The 26065-nt window shown below is 49.1% G+C and overlaps 1 protein-coding gene across 1 annotated transcript in view; it reads left to right on the plus strand.

Moving 5' to 3' along the window:
- The first annotated feature begins 9240 nt into the window (after positions 1–9240).
- The window catches only part of LOC140482482 (SPEG neighbor protein-like), a 31475-nt gene continuing 14650 nt past the window's right edge, over positions 9241–26065 (plus strand). The window contains exons 1-3 of the mRNA XM_072580014.1: positions 9241–9415; positions 13116–13234; positions 13665–13972. Of these exons, the coding sequence (XP_072436115.1) occupies positions 13116–13234; positions 13665–13972 (427 nt within the window). The 5' untranslated portion in view covers positions 9241–9415. The remainder of the gene's footprint in view (positions 9416–13115; positions 13235–13664; positions 13973–26065) is intronic.

Raw genomic sequence — 26065 nt, forward strand, 5'->3', positions numbered from 1 at the left:
GCCTTGTTTAGATTCCAGTCTGTAATTCACTCACGGGTATCTGTTATATATATAAACTACCCCAAACCTTTTAATTAGATTCCAATCCGTAACTCACTCCCTGGTATTTGTTATTCTATATATAAACCACATCGAATGCCTCAAGTTAGACTCCAGTCTGTAACTCACTCCTGGGTATCTGTTGTATATATAAATCACTGTGAATGCCTTGATTAGATTCCAGTCTGAAACTCATTTCCAGGTATCTGTTATTCTAGGTACAAACCATCCCGAACCCCTCGATTAGATTCCAGTCTGTAACTCACTTACATGCTTCTGTTATTCTACATATAAAGCATCCTGAACTCCTCAATCAGACTTCTGTGTGTAACTCCCTCCCGGGTATCTGTTGTTCTATATATAGACCACCCTGAACTCCCTGATTAGATTCCAGTCTCTAACTTACTCTTCGGTGTCTGTTATTCAATATTTAAATCATCCCTCGATTACATTCCTGTCTGCAACTCATTCCCAGGTATCTGTTATTCTATATATAAACCACCCCAAACCCTTTAATTATATTCTAGTCTATAACTCCCTCCCGGGTATATGTTATTCTGTATAGAAACCACCCACACCCCTCAATTAGATTCCAGTGTGTAACTCACTCACAGGTATTTGTTATTCTGTACATAAACCACCTCGAGCCCCTCAGTTAGATTCCCATCTGTAACTCACTCTTCTACACAAACTTCCCAAATCCTTCTATTAAATTTGCTCCTGGAGTCTATTATTCTCGACATAAATCTCTTTGAGATTCCAGTCTTTAACTAATGCCCAGGTATCTGGTCTTTCATACATAAGTCTCGGACTCCTTTGAATAGATTCCAGCCTCCAATTCACTCCCATGGATCTGTTACTCTATATGTAAACTACCCCAAACCCCTCAATTAGATTCCAGTCTGTAATTCACTCCCGGATATCAGTTATCTGCCAACCCCTACATGTAAACTTCTGCACCTCCTCCAGCCCCTACACCCACTCCCTATCTCTGTCACTTTCTCCAATCCCTACACACCTCTCTATCTCTGTCACTTCCTCCACCTCGACACTCCTCCTTCTCTCTACCATCTCCAGCCCTGACACCCCCTCCCTATCTCTCTAATCTTCTCCAGCCCATACACCCCCTCCCTATCTCTGTCACCTCCTCCAGCCCCGACACCCCCACTGTGTCTCTGTAACCCTCTCCAGTCCCCTACAATCCACCTTTCTCTGAAACTTCCTCCAGCCCCTACATCCTCTCCCTATCTCTATCCCCTCCTCCAGTTCCTACACCCCCTCTCTATCTCTGGCACCTCCTCCACCTCCTATATCCTTCTGTGGATGTGAATGTAAAACATCTTCCCTGGTTTTAATTGTTCATTTCTTCAACCTGTCAAATCTTCTTACCTTTGTGTCGTGTCTGGCTCTGTCTTCTACATTTTAGATTTGCCCTTTTATCATCTGCGATCCATGATCTTCCTGATGCTGTAATCTTGCTGGAGATTTATTCCCTGGTCCTTGCCTTTTCCCCTGTAGCCATTCCTCATGCTGTGTGGTGGCTGTAGGACAATCCTCTGTGTGAGTAGCAAGTGCTCCCGTTTTTGTCCCTGTTTGTTCCTGCCTAGTCCTGGATGTGTCTAGTGTAGTTTTCCTTTCTCTGCAGGTACCTTTCATGTACCCAAGCTCTCAGCCCAAGCTCTGAATCTACAGACTCTCGAAAGACTCCAATCGCATGAGGGGATTGTTCTTGTGCTATCCCGCACCCTCATTCTCCCTCTGCTCACCACCCTTGGTGTCAAGACAGCAACTTGGACCTGTGCCCTGTTGTTCCCTGCAGACTGTGCCCCCCACCCCCCCCCCCCCCCCCCCCACCAACCATGTCCCAGCCCTTACACTTACTGACCATGCCTGTATCTTCTTAAATGTTCTGAAAATGCTGAACTCCCTGGCTTTCTCAAAAACAGCTTCTCCTCAATCGAGTATCTCGAGGGATTTCAGTGAAGAATCCCCCCCTCCTCCCGCTGCTCACCATGGTGTATAATCCATGGCTTCCATCCATTACCCTTTCTGTACTTTCTCAACATCACGTTCACCAATCGTTAGCGAGCCCCTGATGGAGCACTGCCACAAAAATACAAGCAAACCCTTTTACAGGAAGCTTACAAAAACATGAATGGAGATATACTCAACCCAAGTCGCGTTCTCAGAGGATGATGGGCCCCTGGGTGGGGGTTGTAACTACGAAGGAAGGGCAGGAAGTCTGGCACTATAACCCCCAGTGATGGACCCTGCCCACAGGGTGTGTCCATAGACAAGGAGCAGGGGCTGAAGTGCAACACACTGAATTCCTCCTTTCTACACAGAGTTGATGGACCTGTTTGAATCACTGTAGCTCCAGGATGAACCACTCGTGTGTCTTCTCATTAAACAAGAGGTTGAATTGGACCCTTCCCTATGCTCTGAAATCCACACTCAGGCAGTAGTCACAGGGAAGTGCTGAGGAACATGGATCCCAGCTGCCTTGCTGCGTCCGGGGGGAGGGGGGCTTGTGTCTTCACCCCTGTGTCAGAGCAATGTGGGTTTGAGTATCGGTCTAGAGGCTAAAACACACCCTCCCAAGTGCTGTACTGAGGGAGTGCTGCACTGTCTGTTAATAGAATCCCTACACTGTGAAAGCAGGCCATTCAGCTCATCCAGCCCACACCAACCCTCTGAATCACACTGCAGCCAGACCCACCCCCCATCCTAACTCTGACTATCCCATTGCCAATCCACTCCAACTTGCACATCCCTGAACACTATGGGGCAATTTAGCATGGCCAGTTCACCTAACCTGCACATCTTTGGACTGTGGGAGGAAACTGATGCATCCGGATGAAACCCACGCAGACACGGGGAGAATGTGCAAACTCCACACAGACAGTCGCCCGAGACTGGAATCAAACCCTGGTCCCTGGCGCTGTGAGGCAGCAGTGCTAACCACTGAGCCACCGTGACACCCCTGCTGTCTGTTTGATGAGGTCTTAAACTCTGGCCTTGTCTGGCCTCTCGGGTGAATGTGAAAGATTCTACAGCATTGCTCGAGAAACAATGGGATCTATTTAATTCTGATGTCCTGGGCCAATAATAATCTCATGTCACTAAAAGAGATGGTTCTCACAAGAACCAGAACTAGAGGGCATAAGTTTAGGGTGAGAGGGGAAAGATATAAAAGAGACCGAAGGGGCAACTTTTTCACACAGAAGGTGTATGGAATGAGCTGCCAGAGGATGTAGTGGAGGCTGGTACAATTGCAACATTTAAGAGGCATTTGGATGGGTATACGAATAGGAAGGGTTTGGAGGGATATGGGCCGGGTGCTGGCAGGTGGGACTAGATTGGGTTGGGATATCTGGTCGGTATGGACGGATTGGACCAAAGGGTCTGTTTCCATGCTGTACATTTCTATGACTCTATGATTCTATAATTACTGTTGTGGAATCTTGTTTCCACATTGGTAGTTAAATATTTGGCATTGTCTGATGTTCTGAAAGGTGCTATATAAAGGCAATTTATTTAGTTTGGAGTGGAGATAATCGTGAGGTGATAGACTCACTGGACTGGTAATCTGATGAAGGGCTCCTGCCCGAAACATCGGTTTTCCTGCTCCTCAGATGCTGCCTGACCTGCTGTGCTTTTCCAGCACCACTCTAATGTTGTGGGGACGCAGGTTCAAATCCCACCACACCTGCTGGTGGGATTTAAATCTGATTAATAAATCTAGAATTGACAGCTAGTCTGAAAACTAACAGTAATTATTGTAAAAACCTGTTGGGTTCACTAACATCCCTAGGAGAAAGATTAATAATACATAGAATGTTACAGTGCAGTACAGGCCCTTCGGCCCTCGATGTTGCGTTGACCTGTGAAATTAATCTGATGCCCATCTAACCCACACCCCATTCCATTATTATCCGTATGTATATCCAAAGCTTATTTAAATGCCCTTAACGTCAGCAAGTCTATTACTGTAGCAGGCAAGCCATTCCATGCCTCTATTATTCTCTGAGTAAAGAAACTATCCCTGATATCTGTCCTAAATCCATCATCCCTCAATTTAAACCCCCTCATGTTAGCCTTCACCATCCAAGAAAAAAGGATCTCACTGTCCACCCTATCTAACCCTCTGATTATCTTATACACCTCGATTAAGTCACCTCTCAACCGTCTTCTCTCCAATGAAAACAGTCTCAGTTCCCTCAGCTTTTCCTCATAAGACCTTCCCTCCATACCAGGCAATATCCTAGTAAATCTCCTCTGAACCCTTTCCAAAGCTTCTACATCCTCCTTATAATGTGGTGACCAGAACTGTATGCAATACTCCAGGTGCAGCCGCATCAGAGTTTTGTACAGCTGAAGCATGACCTCATGGCTCCGAAACTCAATCCCTCTACCAATAAAAGCTAACACATCATATAGGCGAAAGTGAGGACTGCAGATGCTGGAGATTAGAGTCAAGCTTAGAGTGGTGCTGGAAAAGCGCAGCACATCCGGCAGCATCCGAGGAGCAGGAAAATCGACGTTTCAGGAAGAGCCCTTCATCGGGGGCTCCTGCCTGAAATTTCAATTTTCCTGCTCCTCGGATGCTGCCTAACCTGCTGTGCTTTTCCAGCACCACTCTAAGCTTGCCAACACACTATATGCCTTTTTAACAACCTATCAACCCGGATGGCAACTTTCAGGGATTTATGCACCTGGACACCGAAATCTCTCTGTTCATCTACACTGCCAAGAATTTTACCATTAGCCCAGTACTCTGTATTCCTGTTACTTCTTTCGAAGTGAACTACCTCACACTTTTCTGCATTAAATTCCATTTGCCACTTCTCAGCCCAGCTCTGCATCTTATCTATGTTCCTCTGTAACCCACAACATCCTTCAGCACTATCCACAACTCTGCCTACCTTCGCGTCATTTGCAAATTTACTAACCCATCCTTCCACACCCACCTTCAGATCATTTATAAAAATGACAAACAGCAGTGGCTCCAAAACAGATCCTTGTGACACACCACTGGTAACTGAGCTCTGTGATGAATATTTCCCATCAACCACCACTCTGTCTTCTTTCAGCTAGCCAATTTCTGACCCAACTGAAAAGTTCTGATTGACAACCCTCTGTCATAGAGTACAGAGTCCTATAGCAGGGAGACAGGCCTATCCGTCAAAAATGGTCCATGCCGACCAAAATGTCCAGCCACGCTAACTCCATTTCCCTACAGTTGGCACATACCTAATTGAAGAAATTAAGGAGAAAAATCAGTAAAATTGATGACCAAGAGGCACTGGTAAGAACCCCATGTGTACATCTTAGAGTCATAGAGATGTACAGCATGGAAACAGGCCCTTCTGTCCAACCCGTCCATGCCGACCAGATATCCCAACCCAATCTAGTCCCACCTGCCAGCACCCGGCCCATATCCTCCAAACCCTTCCTATCCATATACCCATCCAACTGCCTCTTAAATGTTGTAATTGTACCAGCCTCTAGCACATCCTCTGGCAGCTCATTCCATACATTTGAAGTGGAGCTGTCAGATGTTCAGATCCAAGTGTTCCCGTTTCTCCCTCACCTCAGTCCAAATGGTCACAGAGCCTGTGACCTGTGTATTTTAATATTCCCCAGCCAGAGGGAAAGAGCCTGTCAGTGTCAAACCCAAAACAATTTGATGTGCTTCAGTCCTGACACCAAGTGGGGCCACTACATCCCTGCCCAAGGTGGTCGATTGCTCAGGAGACTATTTTAATGACCTGCTGTGCAGTGGAATCTGCCAGCCATTACTGCTGCAGCCTTCCTGAAATGGAAACCTCGACAGCTAATCCCAGCCTGGAGAGAGAGATCTCGGAATGAAGGGAATCTGACTAAAGGATGCTGCACAGACAATGACGGAGTCCCAGAGGAGGAGGATTGGCTGCAGCCATGGTAACAGCAGCCATGACGGGACAGGACAAGACCTGGCCCCGATTACTGTCTCCTCAGCTCACAGTCTGTCCCAAAATGGGGAGCGGGACTAGTATAAGAAGGCGCAGAACTAGAGGGCATAGGTTTAGGGTGAGAGGGGAAAGATATAAAAGAGACCTAAGGGGCAACTTTTTCACACAGAGGATGGTACGTGTATGGGATGAGCTGCCAGAGGAAGTGGTGGGAGGCTGGTACAATTACAGCATTTAAAAGGCATCTGGAAGGGTATATGAATAGGAAGGGTTTAGAGGGATATGGGCCAAGTGCTGGCAAATAGATAAGGTTAGGATATCTGGTTGGCATGGACGGGTTGGGCCCAAGGGTCTATTTCTGTGCTGTACGTTGCTATGACTCTATGACTGTAGAGTAGGAACTAACAAAAGGGTCCTCTTCATTCCTGGGATGTGGGGCATCGCTGGCTAGGCCAGCATTTTATTGGGCAGAAGTGCGTACTGCAGATGCTGGAGACTAGAACCTGATGAAGGGCTTTTGCCTGAAACTTCGGTTCTCCTGCTCCTTGGTTGCTGCCTGACCTGCTGTGCTTTTTCAGCACCATTCTAATCGTGACTCAGCATTTTATTATCCATCTTTAATTGTCCCCAGTCCTTGCTCAGCCATTGCAAAGGGCAGTTAAGAATCTACCGGATTGCTGTGTGTCTGGAGTCACATGTAGGCCCAACCTGCTAAGGATAGCAGATAAAGGGCATCAGTAAAGCAAATGGGCTTTTACAAAAACATTAAAGAATGGTCCCCATCACTGAGACCAGGTTTCAATTCCAGATTTTATTTTCATATCAACCTAAGCTAATGTTCTAAGCAAGGTAGGACTTAAACCCAGGGCTCCTAGCTCAGAGGTAAGGACACTACACTGCACCACAAGGGCCCACACCATTCCAGATTTTATTTTTTTTACATCCACAGTGCTCTTACACACAACAGAACAGTGTTAAAAGAAAATGGACTTATTAACGATAGACAGCATGGTTTTGTGAGGGGGAGGTTGTGTCTCCCTAACTTGATCAAGTTTTTTGAGGAGGTGACAAAGATGATTGATGAGGGAAAAGTGGTTGATGTTGTCTACATGGACTTCAGTAAAGCCTTTGACAAGGTCCGTCATGGCAGACTGGTATGAAAGGTGAAGTCACATGGTATCAGGGTGAGCTGGCAAATTGGATACAGAACTGGCTTAGTCATAGGAGACAGGGTAGCGGTGGAAGGATGCTTTTCAGAATGGAGGTTTGTAACTAGTGGTGTTCCTCAGGGATCAGTGCTGGGACCTCTGCTATTTGTGGTCTACATAAATGATTTGGAGGCAAAGGTAGCTGGTCTAATTAGTAAGTTTGTGGATGATACAAAGATGGGTGGAGTTGTGGATAATTAGGAGGATTGTCAGAGAATACAGCAGGATATAGATCAGTTAGAAGCGTGGGCAGAAAAATGGCAGATGGAGTTAAAACTGGACAAATGTGAGGTGGTGCATTTTGGAAAGTCAAGTACAGTGAATGGCAGAACCCTCAGGAGGATTGATATGCAGAGAGATCTGGGTCTGCAGGTTCACAGATCACTGAAGGGGGCAGCACAAGTAGGTAAGGTAGTAAAAAGGTCCATGGCATGCTTACTTTCATTGGCAGGGGTATTGAGTATAAGGATAGACGAGTTATGCTGCAGCTTTATAGAACTTTAGTGAGGCCACACTTGGAATATTGTGTCCTGTTCTGGTCATCACACTATCAGAAGGATGTGGATGCTTTGGAGAGGCTTCAGAAAAGGCTTATCAGGATGTTGCCTGGTCTGGGGGATTTTAGCTTTGAAAAGGCTGGATAGGCTTTTTCCCAGGGTGGAGGGGTTAAACACAAGGGGATGCAGATTCAAGGTGCAGAATGGAGGGAAGTTTTAAAGAGTGGAGAGTTTGGCGCTGGAAAAGCACAGCAGATCAGGCAGCATCCAAGAAGCAGGAGAATCAATGTTTCTGTCAAAAGCCCTTCATCAGGAATGAGCTAGTCATTTTTGGTATGGAAGAGCAAAATGTGTTGGTGCAGGCTTGGAGGGCCAAAGGGCCTGTTTGTGTGCTGTAGTGTTCATTGTTCTTGTTCTTTTCCTCCAACACCAAGCCACCCACAGTGATATTTCCACTGATTAACCACCATGAGAGTAGATCAGACTTTCAGAAAGGAATTCCAGGATTCTGACCCAGTGACACTGAAGGTACGGCGATATAGTTCCAAGTCAGGATGGTGAGTGGCTTGGAGGAGAATTTGCAGAGGGTGGTGTTCCTGTGTAACTGCTGTTCTTGACCTTCTAGATGGAGGTGATTGTGGATTTGGAAGGTGCTGTCTGAGGAACTTTGGTGAACTTCAGTGCATCCTGTAAATATTACACACTGCTACTATTGAGCGTCAGTGGTGGAGGGAGTGGATGTTTGTGGGTGTGGTGCCAATCAAGCGGTTACTTTGTCCTGGGTGGTGTTGAGCTTCTTGAGTGTTGTTGGAGCTGCCCCCATCCAGGGCAAGTGGGGAGTATTCCATCACACTCCTGACTTGTGCCTTGTAGATGGTGGACAGGCTTTGGGGAGTCAGATGGGGAGTTACTTGCTGCAGTATTCCCAGCCTCTGACCTGCTGTTGTAGCCAATGCATTTATATAGTGAGTCCAGTTGAGTTCCTGGTCAATGGTAGCCCCCAGGATATTGATAGTAGGGGATTCAGGGATGGTAACACCATTGAATGTCAAGGGGCGGTGGTTAGATTATCTCGTAAGGAGATGGTCATTGCCTGGCATTTGTGTGGCGTTGATGTTACTTGCCATTTGTAATGATCAGCAAACATTCCCACCTCAGGCCTTGATGCTGTAAGACACAGGCAGGGTCTCTAATTGTAATATCAGCCGAGTTACGGTGCTATGAGAACATTAACCAGCTGTTGCGATGTCACTGGGGACATTTTAAGTTTCTCTCTGTATTAATTAAGTGCTCCTCAGTTATTTGATTACACAGCATGGATTCCACATTTAGGCCCAGAGTCCCCCGCGAGACCCCCAGACTGAGCACTATATAAGGGATGAGAAAGATCTGACTGTAAGTCAGTGGGGAGTTCACAATATGAGTGCTCAAGGTGCACAGAGACCTGCTCCAAAGAAGGTTAATTGCTGTCTAGGAATGTGGAAGGGGAGGGCAATCACTCTCTGGCTCTACCTCCCCCTCTGTTCACCCCTCCCACACTGTCCCTCTCCCCGCCCACACCCTCCCCCAGCCCAACACGGGTTTATAAGGTGACCGCTCCCTTTCTCAATCGGTTGTCGATCTCGCTGCTACTTTTCAAGAATATAAAATATTCTCCTTTCTAATAAATAAGAAGGAGGAAGTGGCTGCCTGAGGGAGGACTCAGTGATTCACCAGGGTAAGTGACAGAATGGAAATTCTCTCCACCAACTCAAAACCAACATTGTGTAGTATTTACTGAGGGGTGGGGTGGTGTGTGGGAAGGGGGAATCAGGTCTAGCCTGGCGATAAGTTAACGTCAGCAACCTGCCAGGCTGTGGGGAGGCAGTGGTATGTCACACGGGTGAATTGCTTGTTCCTTAGGGATAGAGAACTTTGCCTGTTCCCACCGCAATCAGTGAGGAAGGGTGAGGGATCCTCTCCACATTGCTCTCTGTTACCTCCTGGACTTCCATGAACGATCCAGCTGTGGTACTCTAATGGGTAGCAGCACATCAAGGATTCCCAGGATCGGGGATAAATTAGGAAAACAAAACAAAAGGGAAACTTAAACTGTTCCCGATGTGCGGAGAGAAAGTTCTGGGAGAACGAATGAAAGTAAAGGCTGGCAGTTTCCTCTCCAGCTGACGGCCTCTATTCTGGGAGTGGTTACAGTGATTGGAATCTTCCCAAAGCTCCCTGGATTCTGGAAGGGTCTCAGGAGTTGGAAAAGCATAAATGTAACATCTCAGTTCAAGAAAGGAGGGAGAGTGAAAATGGGCAACTTCAGAGCAGTCAGTCTTAACTCTGATGTGGTGGTGCCTGTGTTCGACTGGAGTTGGACAAGGTCAGAAGTCACATAACACCAGGTTATTGTCCAACACCAGGTTAGAGTCGGTGATGAAGGGGCTACGCTTGTGATTTCAAATAAACCTGTTGGACTATAACCTGGTCACAGAGTCACAGAGTTCTACAGCACAGAGACAGGCCCTTTGACCCAAACTGGTCGATGCCGACCAAAATACCCATCCACACTAACCCCATTTTCTTGCTCTTGGCCCATATCCTACTAAACCTTTCCTATCCATGTATTTTTCCAAATGCCTTTTCAATGTTGTTAATGTACCCGCCTCAACCACTTCCACTGGCAGCTCATTCCATACACATACCACCCTCTGGGTAAAAAGTTACCCCTCAGGTTCCCTTTCATTCTTTCCCCTCTAACCTTAAACTGATATCCTCTAGTCCTTGATTCCCCAACCTGGAAAAAAAGACTGAGTGCATTCACCCTATCCATGCCCCTCATGATCTTATGTACTGGTAGGGATTTTTGAGATAATTTGTAGCTCAGGTTGATGATATGGATGTACGTGTGCTCACTGAGCTGGAAGGTTTGTTTTCAGATATTTCCTTACCATGACTAGGTCACATCATCAATGAGAGTCTCTGGTGTTGTATGACTTTGAGCTTAAACTCTGTCACTGGGAAAATACTGGAATCCATTAATAAAGCTGTAGTAACAGGACATTTAGAAAATCATAACGCAATTTGTGAAAGGTAAGTTGTGCTCGACTAATGCTTATCAAGATATAACAAGCTGGGTGGGTCAAGAGGAACCAGTAACTGTGGTATATTTAGATTAGCAAAAGGGCTTTCAATAAGATTAGATTAGATTACTTACAGTGTGGAAACAGTCCCTTCGGCCCAACAAGTCCACACCGCCCCGCCGAAGCGCAACCCACCCATACCCCTACATCTACCCCTTACCTAACACTACGGGCAATTTAGCATGGCCAATTCACCTAACCTGCCCATCTTTGGACTGTCACATAAGGTGACACATAAAGGTGTCACATAAAAGGTTACTACAAGAAAACAAGATGATGGTGATATATTAACGAATAGAAGATCAGCTAAAGAGCATGGTGCAAAGTTTGAGTCAATTTGAGTCAGGTTAACAAACTAACCAGTGGAATACAGCCCGTACTGTTGCTGGGACCTCAACTCCATCTAAAAGATTGGGACCAGGAGCAGCAGCTTTTCATTGTCGCTAAAGTTTCTAAAGACACAAAGGTGGGCAGAAAAGCAAGCTCTGAGGGCGATTTCACTGAGCTCTGAGTCTGCAAAGAGACATCAACAGGTTAAATGAAAGAATTGGCATTTCAAATGTGAGAAAATGCAAGGTGATGCATTTTAGCAGGAAAAGTCAAAATGCAAAGTGTTATTGAAATGGAGAGAGATTGCAGAACACTGAGGTACAGAGGGATCTGGGTATCCCTGTACATGAATCACAAACGGAGAGAGGTACAGAGGAATTTTGGAATCCCTGTACATGAATCACAAATGGCTTACTGCAGGTACAAGAAGTGATTAGGAAGACAAATGTAAGGTTGACCTGTACCTAGAAATAGGAGAGGAATAGAGTGTGAGGGCCGAAGGAAAAGCAGGAGAATGGCACAAAGTAACAATGTTTTGTTTGAAGAGCTGATGCAGGTGCCTCCTTTTAAGCAATGACAATTCTGTGATTATATCAAAGAGGTGAAGTATTAAGAAAAGGAAATCTTGCTGCGACTGGACTGGGTATAGCTGAGAACTGACTTGGAGGACTGTGTGCATTGTGGGGCGCCTGACCAAAGGAGGGACATGTGCGTAGTGGAGTGTGTAGTGGAGTCAGCTTAGAGGAGGTTCACTTGGCCGACTCCTGCGATGATGGGGCTGTCACACAAGGCAGGGCTGAGGAGGTTGGGCCTATCCTCATTGGCATTTGGGAGAACGAGAGGTGAGTTTATTGAAGGGGTAGGTATGGAGAGCTTGTTTCCCCTCTTGGGAGAGATTTGAAGAAGGGGTCACCATTCGCAAATAGGGGGCTTCTCATTTCGGACAGAGATGAGGAGAAGTTATTTTTTCTCAGATGGTCATTAGTCCATGGAAATATCATCTTCAGAAAATAGTGGAGGAAGATTCATTGAAGCTAGATCCTTGATTAGGAAGGGGGTCAAAGGTTATCAGGGATAAGTGAGACGGAGGGCCATGGTCATCATTTGTTTGGCTGTGATCTTGTCGATTGGCGGAGCACGTTCAAGGGGCTGAATGGCCTCCTCCTGTTCCTGGCTCGGATGTTCCAGCTTCCTGTCATGTGGAACACCGGGATCTACTTGGAGAGGGTGGTCCCATCATTTATTGAAAGGGAGAGTTGTTACCATCCTCACATTGGGTTCCAGTTGTGGGACAGGAACAGACAGTGCTGGAGAAACTCAGCAGGTCTTGCAGCATCCGCGGAGAGAAAGAAACAGAGTTAACGGTTAGAGTCTGGTGTGACTCTGCTTTCAGGTTGTGATGGTTTGTTATGGAGAGCGTTGTATTCCCTATCCAACACCCAAAATACTCTCTGTCTTCCCCATTGCTGCTTCCTTAGGGATTGGAGTCTGTCAGATCATCAGGAATGTCTTGGAAGCAGGGAAGATGCAGGAGGTGGATAAATCCTGGAGCCAGAGCTCATGGCAGTGAGCTATTCTAGTATTGACATGGTGGCTGAATGGCCTCTTTCAGTACTATACCCAGCCTGTGATTTGCTGAGTGAGATCGATATCTTGGTTTTAAGATAACCTGGGGGTTCCACAGTGACTGGTCCTGAGAGGAGGTTTTTATTCTGGTTCGATTGAAGTTCCCGATGTTCCTGCGGTGGGATTTGAACCACTGTCAGTGGGATTACTCGCTGGGTGGAAGACTTTCTCTCTTGTTTCATCTTTACACTGACCGCCCCACATCCATCACTCAGACACCCCCCTTCCCTGCTCCTCCCAGAGGGTGTAGGGACATGATGGTGAAGGAGCAGGCAGTGTTGTGTGGTCAATCCTTAGTGCCAGGCACCAGTCAATTGTTGTAGTTGTTGTTGGCAGATGTCGAAGGCTGCACCTGCAAAGAAAGCTGCGCCCCCCCCAGGATGCACCATCGACATCAACGATCCCAAAGTTCAAGATGCAGCCATTAAAATCCAGGCCTCGTACCGAGGGCACAGGTAAGGGGCAGGGGGCATGAGCAGGAGGTGAGGGGGCAAGGGGCAGGGGCAGGGGGCATGGGGCAGAGGGGCAGGGGCAGGGGGCAGGGCAGGGAGCATGGGACAGGGGGCATGGGGCAGGGCAGTGGGCAGGGGTGGGGGCATGGGGTGGGGGCAAGGGGCAGGGGACATGGGGCAGGGGAGGGGGCAGGGGGCATGGGGCAGGGGGGCAGGGGGTAGGGCAGGGGGGCAGGGGGCATGGGCAAGCTCAGCTACTGCGGCAGATCCCAGTCAGTGTTAATCCTCTCAGGGGTCACTCTGTAATTCCCTGGGGGGTTCAGCGTGTACCTCCCTCGGGGATAATTTGACCAGCCCACCAAGCTGTAAACAGGCACGATGATTGGTTATTCGATAATGTCCTCCCTTCATCCTGCCTTCCCGTCCTATCCAGGTCCCGGCAGGAGCTGCGGGAGAAGGGCCCACCGAGGATCCTGAAAGAGCTGAAGGATGTGGTGCTGATCGAGGGCAGTGCAGCAAGGCTGGATTGCAGGGTCAGTGCGTTCCCTGACCCCCTCATCCGCTGGTTCAAGGAGGGGCAGGAGCTGAAGGATGGGCCCAAGTACCGCTATGTGTTTGAGGACCCTGATGTCGTAGCACTGGTGGTTAGGGATGGGACACTCTCTGATCTGGGAAAATACACCATCTCCATCAGCAATACCTTCGGAGAAGCCTTCGACTCGGCAAAGATCATCATCGAAGGTAAAGAGATCCCACCAGACCCCACCAGGCCCCACAAAATCCCACCAGGCCCCACCAGATTCCACTAGATCCCACCAGGCCCCACCAGATTCAATCAGGCCCCACCAGACTCCACCAGGCCCCACCAGATCCCACCAGGCCCCACCAGATTCCACTAGATCCCACCAGGCCCCACCAGATTCTATCAGGCCCCACCAGACTCCACCAGGCCCCACCAGATCCCACCAGGCCCCACCAGATTCCACTAGATCCCACCATGCCCCACCAGATTCTATCAGGCCCCACCAGACTCCACCAGGCCCCACCAGATTCCACCAGGCCCGACCAGATTCCAACAGATCACACCAGAGAGGTAAAAACAGTGACTGCAGATGCTGGAAACCAGATTCTGGATTAGTGGTGCTGGAAGAGCACAGCAGTTCAGGCAGCATCCAAGTAGCTTCGAAATTGACGTTTCGGGCAAAAGCCCTTCATCAGGAATAAAGGCAGTGAGCCTGAAGCATGGAGAGATAAGCTAGAGGAGGGTGGGGGTGGGGAGAAAGGAGCATAGAGTACAATGGGTGAGTGGGGGAGGGGATGAAGGTGATAGGTCAGGGAGGAGAGGGTGGAGTGGATAGGTGGAAAAGGAGATAGGCAGGTAGGACAAGTCCGGACAAGTCATGGGGACAGTGCTGAGCTGGAAGTTTGGAACTAGGGTGAGGTGGGGGAAGGGGAAATGAGGAAACTGTTGAAGTCCACATTGATGCCCTGGGGTTGAAGTGTTCCGAGGCGGAAGATGAGGCGTTCTTCCTCCAGGCGTCTGGTGGTGAGGGAGTGGCGGTGAAGGAGGCCCAGGATCTTCATGTCCTCGGCAGAGTGGGAGGGGGAGTTGAAATGTTGGGTCACGGGGCGGTGTGGTTGATTGGTGTGGGTGTCCCGGAGATGTTTCCTAAAGCGCTCTGCTAGGAGGCGCCCAGTCTCCCCAATGTAGAGGAGACCACATCGGGAGCAACGGATACAATAAATGATATTAGTGGATGTGCAGGTGAAACTTTGATGGATGTGGAAGGCTCCTTTAGGGCCTTGGATAGAGGTGAGGGAGGAGGTGTGGGCGCAGGTTTTACAGTTCCTGCGGTGGCAGGGGAAAGTGCCAGAACGGGAGGGTGGGTCGTAGGGGGGTGTGGACCTGACCAGGTAGTCACGGAGGGAACGGTCTTTGCAGAAGGCGGAAAGGGGTGGGGAGGGAAATATATTCCTGGTGGTGGGGTCTGTTTGGAGGTGGCGGAAATTCCAAACTTCCAGCTCAGCACTGTCCCCATGACTTGTCCGGACTTGTCCTACCTGCCTATCTCCTTTTCCACCTATCCATTCCACCCTCTCCTCCCCGACCTATCACCTTCATCCTCTCCCCCACTCAACCATTGTACTCTATGCTACTTTCTCCCCACCCCCACCCTCCTCTAGCTTATCTCTCCATGCTTCAGTCTCACTGCCTTTATTCCTGATGAAGGACTTTTGCCCGAAACGTCGACTTCGAAGCTCCTTGGATGCTGCCTGAACTGCTGTGCTCTTCCAGCACCACTAGATCACACCACATTCCATCTAATCCCATAAGATTCCTCCGAGCTCCCAAGTGGGTGTTCCCAAAGCTCACTTTAACCTATCACAATCTTGGCCAATCACATCTGAAAGCCCTTTGAACTTTTCCCACCCAGCTCCTTCCATGATCTGATTGGTGGATTGGAGCCCGAGGCGACTGGAGGCAGGACACAATCACAAGAATACCAAATCCCCAAGAGAACAACAATTTCTACTACAGGAGTAAAAATGGTTCTGATTGGTTGGACAGTGGACACCATGACTGTTACCTCACTGAGGGCTGTTCTTTCATGCACTGACCTCAACAAAGCAGACTCCACTTGTCTCCCTAACCCATCCCTCACTCCCCTCCCCCACATTCCACTCTCACTCTCGTCCCTCACAACCTACCCTCAATCTCTTCCCACACACCCACCCTCATTCCTCTCCCCCACACCTCCCATTCACCCTTCTCCCCACACCCACCCTCATTCCCCTCCCTCACACCCCATCCTAACTCACCTCCTGCACTTCCCACTCTTACTCTCCTTCTGCACACCCTACCCTCGCTCCCCTCCCCATCTCACCCTCACTCCCCTCCCCATCTCACCCTCACTTCCCTGCCTCAACCCCCACCTTCACCCCCCTCCCCAACGCCACTCTTGCTCCCCTCCTCCACACCCTACATTTGTTCGCCTCCCCAACACCCCAGCCTCACTCCCCCACCCACACATCACCATCACTCCCTTCCTCTAACTCCACCTTCACGCTCCTCCTTCCCCACCATCCCTAACATTTCACCCTCACTCCCTCCTCCATACTCCACACTCACTACTCTCCCTCATACTCTAACCTTACTCCCAACCCTCACAGTTCTCCCTCACTACCCTCCCTCACTCCCCTCCCTCACTCTCCTCCCTCACTACCCTCCCTCACTCTCCTCCCTAACTCTCCTCCCTCCCTAACTTTTCTCCCTACCCCCTCTCAATCTCCTCACTCACTACCCTCCCTCACTCCCCTCCCTCACGCCCCTTCCTCACTCCCCTCCCTCACTGTCCTCCCTCCCTACCCTCCCTCATTCTTCTCCCTCCCTACCCTTGAAGATCTTGACCCATGGGAGGGGTCTCTCGGTTCTGCAATCGGTCCAATAAACACGAGCAGTTCGGGCTGGTTCTGCAAGATTTCACACTTTATTATCACGGCTGAGCTGAGGTTGTTCAGTAACACAGAGGGTAAACGCTTTTGTGTTCCTTGGAGAAACTATGCAAATGGCTTAAAACAAAGACAATTTTTATATGGTTCTTAAGGAATAGTACAGCCTTAATTACTGAGCAAATCCAATAAAATGTAATGAAATGACATTGTAGACATAAGGTTAAGCCAATGAGATTTCCTGGGAACTGACTTTGTTTTGCACATTTTATCTCTCGGCACCTGTGTCTCCAAGGTTAGTGATGATGAGTAATGTCCTATCTAGCTTCGTTAATTCCATACTGTGAAGGAAGCATTGTCTGCTAATCTTTGGTTCAGGTAGTTCAGGAATGCAGCTTTTAGCAGCGTTAAAAGCCATCTTAACCAGAATTGTCCATTTGCTGCCTAGGAGCCATTTTGTTTTGTTACTTTATGTTACATGTGTTAAGATGCCATTTTGTTGTTATTAAGGGCATGTATTAAATGGTTGCTCCTGACAACAGCCTAGATCCAGATTTTAGATCCTTACCCTCCCTCACTCCCCATCCTCACTCTCCTCATTCACTCTCCTCATTCATTACCCACCCAAACTCCCTTCCCTCCCTACCCTCTCTCCCTACCTTTCCTCACTCTCTCCCTTACTAATACCCCTCACTCCCCAGCCTTCCTCCACTCCCCCCCTCCCCTCCCTACCCTGCCTCACTCCCCCCTCCCCTCCCTACCTGGCCTCACTCCCCTCCCTCCCCTCCCTCACTCTTCTCCCTTACTCCCCTCCCTCCCTACTCTCTTCACTCCCCTCCTTCCCTACCCTCCCTCATTCTCCTCCCTCACACTCCTCCCTCACTCCCCTCCCCAACCTCCTTCATACTCCTCCTTCACTCTCCTCCCTCCCTACCATCCCTCACTCTTTTCCCTTACTCCCCTCCCTCCATACCCTGCCTCACTCCTCTCCCCAACCTCCCTCACTCTCCTCCCTCCTTAACCTTCCTGACTCTCCTCCCTGACTCTCCTCCCTCACTCCCCTCCCCAACCTCCCTCACTCTCCTCCCTCACTCTCCTCCCTCCCTACCCTCCCCCACTCCCCTCCCTTCCTCACTCTTCTTCCTTACTCCCCTCCTTCCCTACCCTCCCTCACTCTCCTCCCCCACTCCCCTCCCCCACTCCCCTCCCCAATGTCCCCCACTCCCTCCCTCGCTACCCTCCCCCACTCCCCTCCTTCCCTACCCTCCCTCACTCCCCTCCCCAACCTCCCTCACTCTCCTCCCTCACTCTCCTCCCTCCCTACCCACCCCACTCCTCTCCCTCCCTACCCTCCCTCACTCTTCTCCCTTATTCCCCTCCTTCCCTACCCTCCCTCACTCCCCTCCCTCCCTACCATCTTCACTCCCCTTCTTCACTCCCCTCCTTCTCTCACTCTCATCCCTCACTCCCCTCCCCCAACCTCCCTCACTCTCCTCCCTCCCTCAACCCCCTCCTTCCCTACCCTCCCTCACTCGTCTCCCTTACTCCCCACCCTCCCCATCCTCCTTCACTCCCCTCCCTCACTCCCCTCCTTGCCTACCCTCCCTCACTCCCCTCCTTCCCTACCCTCCCTCACTCTTCTCCCTTACTCCCCTCCTTCCCTACCCTCCCTCACTCCCCTTCCCTCCCTCATTCCTGACTTCATTCCCTCCTCAAACTGTAGGAGTCCTTCCCTTCCCACCACTCCAATGTCCCCGGTATATTGTGCCTCCCTCCTCTACCTCCTGAACTCCCTTAGGCGGTAGAGACCCCAGAGCCATCGCTGGAGACCAACCTCACCTCCTCATGCTCCCCCCGACCTTGGCAATGTCTCAGGGCAAACTTCAAACAGAAGCACCCCCTCCCCCTCCCTCATCACCCGAATCCATTGCCTCCACAATCCCCTCCCACCCCCAAAACCCATCCACTTCCTGAAAGTTACTGACAATGTGGCAAACATGGCAGGGAGCTACAGAACTGAGGGATTCGGGAGTCCTCATGTAGAACTCACAAAACGCTAGCCTCCAAGTTCCATTAGTAATGGGAAAGCAGACAGAATTTATTTCTGATGGAGTGAGGTATAAAAAGAGGGAGGTTTTGCTAAAACTATACCAGGCACGAGTCAGAACCCAGCTGGAACACTGTGAACAGTTCTGGGCCCTGTATCTAAGGAAAGATAAACTGACGTTGGGGACAGTCCAGAGAAGAAGCTCTTGGCTGCTGCTGGCTTTAGATGGACTGTTGATGAGGAGAGGTTGAGTAGGTTGGCCCTTTACTCTTGGAATATAGAAGATGAGAGATGACCTTATTGAAACTTAGACAATTCTGACGGGCCTTGAGAGGGGAGGTGTGGAGAGCCAGTTTCCTCTGCGGGATAGACTAGAAACAGAGGGGCATCATCTCAGAGTAAGGGGGCACCCATTGAAGACAGAGATGAGGAGGAATTTCTTCTCTCTGAGTGGAGTGAATCTGTGGAATTCTTTACCACATAGGGCTCTCGAGGCTGGGTCACTGAACAGATTTAAGGATGTGATGGACAGATGCTTAATCAGGAAGGAGAATCATGGGTTATACAAAGAGAACAAAGAACAAAGAAAATTTACAGCCCAAGAACAGGCCCTTCGGCCCTCCAAGCCTGAGCCGATCCAAATCCACTGCCTAAACCTATCGCCCAATTCCTAAGCATCTGTATCCCTCTGCTCCCCACCTGCTCATGCATCTATCCAGACGCATTTTAAATGAATCTACCGTGCCTGCCTCTCCCACCTCTGCTGGGAACGTGTTCCAAACGCTCATCACCCTCTGTGTGAAGTACTTGCCGAGTGTATCCCCCTTAAACTTTCCACCTCTCCCCTTGAAAGCGTGACTTCTCGTTATTGAATCCTTTACCCTGGGAAAAAGCTTGTCTCTATCCACCCTGTCTATACCCTTCATGATTTTGTAAACCTCAATCAGGTCCCCCCATAATCTCCTTTTTTCGAATGAAAATAAACCCAACCTACTCAACCTCTCTTCATAGCTAGCACCTTTCATACCAGGCAACATCCTCGTAAACCTTCTCTGCATCCTCTCCAAAGCGTCCACATCCTTTTAGTAATGTGGTGCCCAGAACTGTACACAGTATTCTAAATGCGGCCGAACCAGTTGTAACATGACCTGCCAGCTCTTATACTCAATACCCCGTCCGATGAAGGCAAGCATAGTATATGCCTTCTTGACCACTCTATCCACCTGTGCAGCCACCTTCAGGGTACAATGGACCTGCACTCCCAGATCTCTCTGCTCATCAACTTTTCCCAAGGCTCTTCCATTCATTATATAATTCACTCTAGAATTAGTCTTGCCTAAATGCATCACCTCACATTTTTCTGGATTGAACTCCATCTGCCTCTTTTCCACCCAACTCTCCAGTCTATCTATATCCTCCTGTATTTTCTGACAGTCCCCTATGCTTTCTGCTGCTCCACCAATCTTCGTGTCATCTGCAAACTTGCTGATCATAACAACAGTGCCCTCTTCTAGATCATTTATGTATATTACAAACAACAGTGGCCCCAGCACTGACCCCTGTGGAACACCACTGGTCACCTTTCTCCATTTCAAGAAACTCCCTTCAACTACTACTCTCTGTCTCCTGTTGCTCAACCAGTTCTTTATCCACCTAGCTACAATACCCTGCACACCATGTGACTTCACTTTCTCCATTAGTCTACTATGGGGAACCTTATCAAACACCTTACTAAAGTCCATGTATATGACATCAACAGCCCTTCCTTCATCTATCAACTTGGTCACTTCCTCGAAGAACTCTATTAAGTTGGTAAGGCACGATCTCCCCCTCCACAAAACCATGTTGCCTATCACTGATAAGCTCATTCTTTTCTAAATATAAATAGATTTTATCCCTCAGTACCTTCTCCAGCAACTTTCCCACCACTGACGTCAGGCTCACTGGTCTGTAGTTACCTGGAATGTCCCTACTATCCTCCTTGTACAGGGGGACAACATGAGCAACCCTCCAGTCCTCCGGCACCTCACCTGTATTTAAGGATGCCACAAAGATATCTGTCAGGGCCCCAGCTATTTCCTCTCTCGCCTCCCTCACCAACCTGGGATAGATCCCATCCGGTCCTGGGGATTTGTCCACCTTAATAACCTCTAGCCTACCCAACACATCCTCCCTACTTATGTCAACGTGATCCAGAGTAATCAAACTTCTATCCCTAATCTCAACATTCATCATGTCCCTCTCCTCAGTGAACACTGATGCAAAGTAATGATTCAGAATCTCACCCATTCTCTCAGGTTCGACACACAGCCTTCCTTCATTATCCTTTAGTGGACCAATCCTTTCTCTAGTTACCTGTTTGCTTCTTATATAAGAATAAAATGCTTTGGGATTCTCCTTAATTCTGCTCGCAAAAGCTATTTCATGACCCCTTTTAGCCCGCTTGATTCTTCATTTAAGATTGGTCCTACTCTTCCGATATTCCTCCAGGGTCCGTTCTGTTCTCAGCTGCCTAGACCTTACGTATGCTTCCCTTTTCCTCTTGGCTAATCATACGATTTCTCCTGTCATCAACAGTTCACAAACCTTGCCTTTCCTATCCTTTGCTTTCAAGGGGTCATGCCTATCCTGCACTACCTTTAACCTATCTTTGAAAGCCTCCCACATATTAAATGTGGACTTCCCTTTAAATAGTTGCCCCCAATCCACATTTTCAAGCTCCTGCCTAATTTTGAAATAATTGGCTTTGGCCCAGTTTAGTACTCTTCCCTTACGACCACTCTCTTCTTTACCTACGAGTATTCTAAAACTTACAGCATTGTGGTCACTGTTCCCAAAGAAATCCCTTGTGTTAAAAGGCAGGAAGGTGGAGTTGAGGATGATCAGATTGGCCATGATTGAACGATGGAGCAGACTCGATGGGCTGAATGGCCTATTTTGGTTCCTATACGCTATGGTCCCTCATTGGACACCCGTTAAGGTTCTCACAACCTACTTCACCCAGAGCTGAGCTCCAAGTGTCTCCATCAGAAACAGCACCCAGTGCATTCCCCAGTCATATCACCCATATCCCCTCACAATCACATCACCCATATCCCCTCACAGTCACATCACCCATATCCCCTCACAGTCACATCACCCATATCCCCTCACAGTCACATCACCCACATCCCCTCACAGTCACATCACCCACATCCCCTCACAGTCACATCACCCACATCCCCTCACAGTCACATCACCCACATCCCCTCACAGTCACATCACCCATATCCCCTCACAGTCACATCACCCACATCCCCTCACAGTCACATCACCCATATCCCCTCACAGTCACATCACCCACATCCCCTCACAGTCACATCACCCACATCCCCTCACAGTCACATCACCCATATCCCCTCACAGTCACATCACCCACATCCCCTCACAGTCACATCACCCACATCCCCTCACAATCACATCACCCATATTCTCTCACAGTCACATCACCCATATCCACTCACTGTCATATCACCCATATCCCCTCACTGTCACATTACTCCATATCCCCTCACTGTCACATCACCCCATATCCCCTCACTGTCACATTACCCCATATCCCCTCACTGCCACATCACCCATATTCTCTCATTGTCACATCACCCATATGCCCTCACTATCACATCACCCCATAATCCCTGTCACATGACCCCATATCCCCTCACTGTGACATAACCCCATATCCCCTCACTGTCATATCACCCCATATCCACTCACTGTCACAACTCCCTGTACCCCTCACTGTCACGTCACCCTATATCCCCTCACTGTCATATAGCCCCTATCCCCTCACTGTCACATCACCCCATATCCCCTCACTGTCACATCACCCCTTATCCCCTCACTGTCACATCACCCCTTATTCTCTCACTGTCACATCACCCCATATCCCCTCACTGTCACATCACCCCTTATTCTCTCACTGTCACATCACCCCATATCCCCTCACTGTCACATCACCCATATCCCCTCACTGTCACATCACACCATATCCCCTCACTATCACATCACCCCAGAACAGTATGAAAACATGCTCTTCGGCCCAACAAGTCCACACCGACCCTCCGAACAGCAACCCACCAAGACCCATCTCCATCTGACTAAAGCACCTAACTCTATGGGCAATTTAGCATGGCCAATTCCCCTGAGCTGCAAATCTTTGGATAGTGGGAGGAAACCGGAGCACGAAATCTAATCTAATCCTCTCACTGTCACATCACCCATATCCACTCACTGTCATATCACCCATATCCCCTCACTGTCACATTACTCCATATCCCCTCACTGTCACATCACCCCATATCCCCTCACTGTCACATTACCCCATATCCCCTCACTGTCACATTACGCCATATCCCCTCACTGCCACATCACCCATATTCTCTCATTGTCACATCACCCATATGCCCTCACTATCACATCACCCCATAATCCCTGTCACATGACCCCATATCCCCTCACTGTGACATAACCCCATATCCCCTCACTGTCATATCACCCCATATCCACTCACTGTCACAACTCCCTGTACCCCTCACTGTCACGTCACCCTATATCCCCTCACTGTCATATAGCCCCGATCCCCTCACTGTCACATCACCCCATATCCCCTCACTGTCACATCACCCCTTATCCCCTCACTGTCACATCACCCCTTATCCCCTCACTGTCACATCACCCCATATCCCCTCACTGTCACATCACCCCTTATTCTCTCACTGTCACATCACCCCATATCCCCTCACTGTCACATCACCCCTTATTCTCTCACTGTCACATCACCCATATCCCCTCACTGTCACATCACACCACATCCTCTCAATGTCACATCACCCATATCCCATCACTGTCACATTACCCCAAAGCCCCTCCTTGTCACATCACCCCATATCCCCTCACTATCACATCACCCCATATCCCCTCACTGTCACATCACCCCATATCCCCTCACTGTCACATCACCCCTTATTCTCTCACTGTCACATCACCCCATATCCCCTCACTGTCACATCACCCCTTATTCTCTCACTGTCACATCACCCCTTATCCCCTCACTGTCACATCACCCCATATCCCCTCACTGTCACATCACCCCATATCCCCTCACTGTCACATCACCCCTTATTCTCTCACTGTCACATCACCCCATATCCCCTCACTGTCACATCACCCCTTATTCTCTCACTGTCACATCACCCCTTATCCCCTCACTGTCACATCACCCCATATCCCCTCACTGTCACATCACCCCATATCCCCTCACTGTCACATCACCCCTTATTCTCTCACTGTCACATCACCCCTTATTCTCTCACTGTCACATCACCCATATCCCCTCACTGTCACATCACACCATATCCCCTCACTATCACATCACCCCAGAACAGTATGAAAACATGCTCTTCGGCCCAACAAGTCCACACCGACCCTCCGAACAGCAACCCACCAAGACCCATCTCCATCTGACTAAAGCACCTAACTCTATGGGCAATTTAGCATGGCCAATTCCCCTGAGCTGCAAATCTTTGGATAGTGGGAGGAAACCGGAGCACAAAATCTAATCTAATCCTCTCACTGTCACATCACCCATATCCTCTCACTGTCATATCATCCCACATCCCCGCACTGTCATATCACCCCATATTCCCTCACTGCCATATCACCCCATATCCACTCACTGTCACAACTCCCTGTACCTCGCACTGTCACATCACCCCATATCCCCTCACTGTCACATCATCCCATATCCCCTCACTGTCACATCACCCATATCCCCTCACTGTCACATCACCCCACATCCCCTCACTGTCACATCACTCATATCCCCTCACTGTCATATCACCCCATATCCCCTCACTGTCACCACACCCAAATCCACTCACTGTCTCATCACCCTGTATCCCCTCACTGTCACTTCACTCATATCCCCTCACTATAATGTCACCCATATCTCCTTAATGTCACATCACCCCATATCCTCTCACTGTCACATCACCCCACATCCCCGCACTTTCGTATCACCCCATATCCCCCCACTGTCATATCACCCCATATCCACTCACTGTCACAACTCCCTGTACCTCTCACTGTCACACCATCCCACATCCTCTCAATGTCACATCACCCATATCCCATCACTGTCACATCACCCCATATCCCCTCACTATCACTTTACCCCATATCCCCTCACTGTCACATCACCCCATATCCTCTCACTGCCACATCACCCATATGCCCTCACTGTCACAACAGCTCATATCTCCTCACTATCATAACACCCATATCCCCGCATTGCATGAGCACCCCACATCCCTTCACTGTCACATTACCCCACATCTCCTCACTGTCACATCACCCCATATCCCCTCACTGTCACATCACCCAATATCCTCTCAATGTCACAACACCCCATATCCTCTCACTGTCACATTACCCAATAACCCCTCTCTGTTACGTCACCCCATATCCCCACACTGTCACATCACCCATATCCCCGCACTGCCAAACCACCCCATATCCCCTCACTGTCTCACCACCACATATCCCCTCACTGTCACATCACTCATATCCCCTCAGTGTCACATCACCCTGTATCCCTTCACTGTCACATCACCCCATATCCCCACACTGACATAACACACTGTATCCCCTCACTGTTACATCACCCCATATCCCCTCACTGTCACATCACCCATATCCCCTCACTGTCACTTCACCACATACCCCGTCACTGTCACATCACCCCATATCCCTTCACTGCCACATCTCCCCATATCCGCTCAATGTCACATCAACTCATATCCCCTCACTGTCACAACACCCTCTATCCCCTCACTCTTACTTCACCCCATATCCCCTTACTGTCACATCACCCTGTATCCCCTCACTGTCACGTAACCCATATCCCCTCACTGTCATATCAGCCTGTATTCCCTCACCATCACATCACACATATCCCCTCACTGACACATAGCCCCATAATCACTCAATGTCACATCACCCCATATCCCCTCACTGTCATACCACCCCATATCCACTCATAGGCACATCACCCCATATCCCCTTACTGTCACATCACCCTGTATCCCCTCACTGTCACATAACCCATTTCCCCTCACTGTCACATTGCCCCATATCCCTGCACTGTCATATCACCCTGTATCCCCTCACTGTGACACCACTCCATATCCGCTCACAGACACATTATCCCATATCTCCTCACTGTCACATCACATCATAGACACTCACTGCAACACCACCCCAAATCCCCTCACTGTCACATCACCCCATATCCCCTC

The sequence above is a fragment of the Chiloscyllium punctatum genome, chromosome 10, assembly GCF_047496795.1.
Source record: "Chiloscyllium punctatum isolate Juve2018m chromosome 10, sChiPun1.3, whole genome shotgun sequence".
Classification (NCBI taxonomy): Eukaryota; Metazoa; Chordata; class Chondrichthyes; order Orectolobiformes; family Hemiscylliidae; genus Chiloscyllium; species Chiloscyllium punctatum.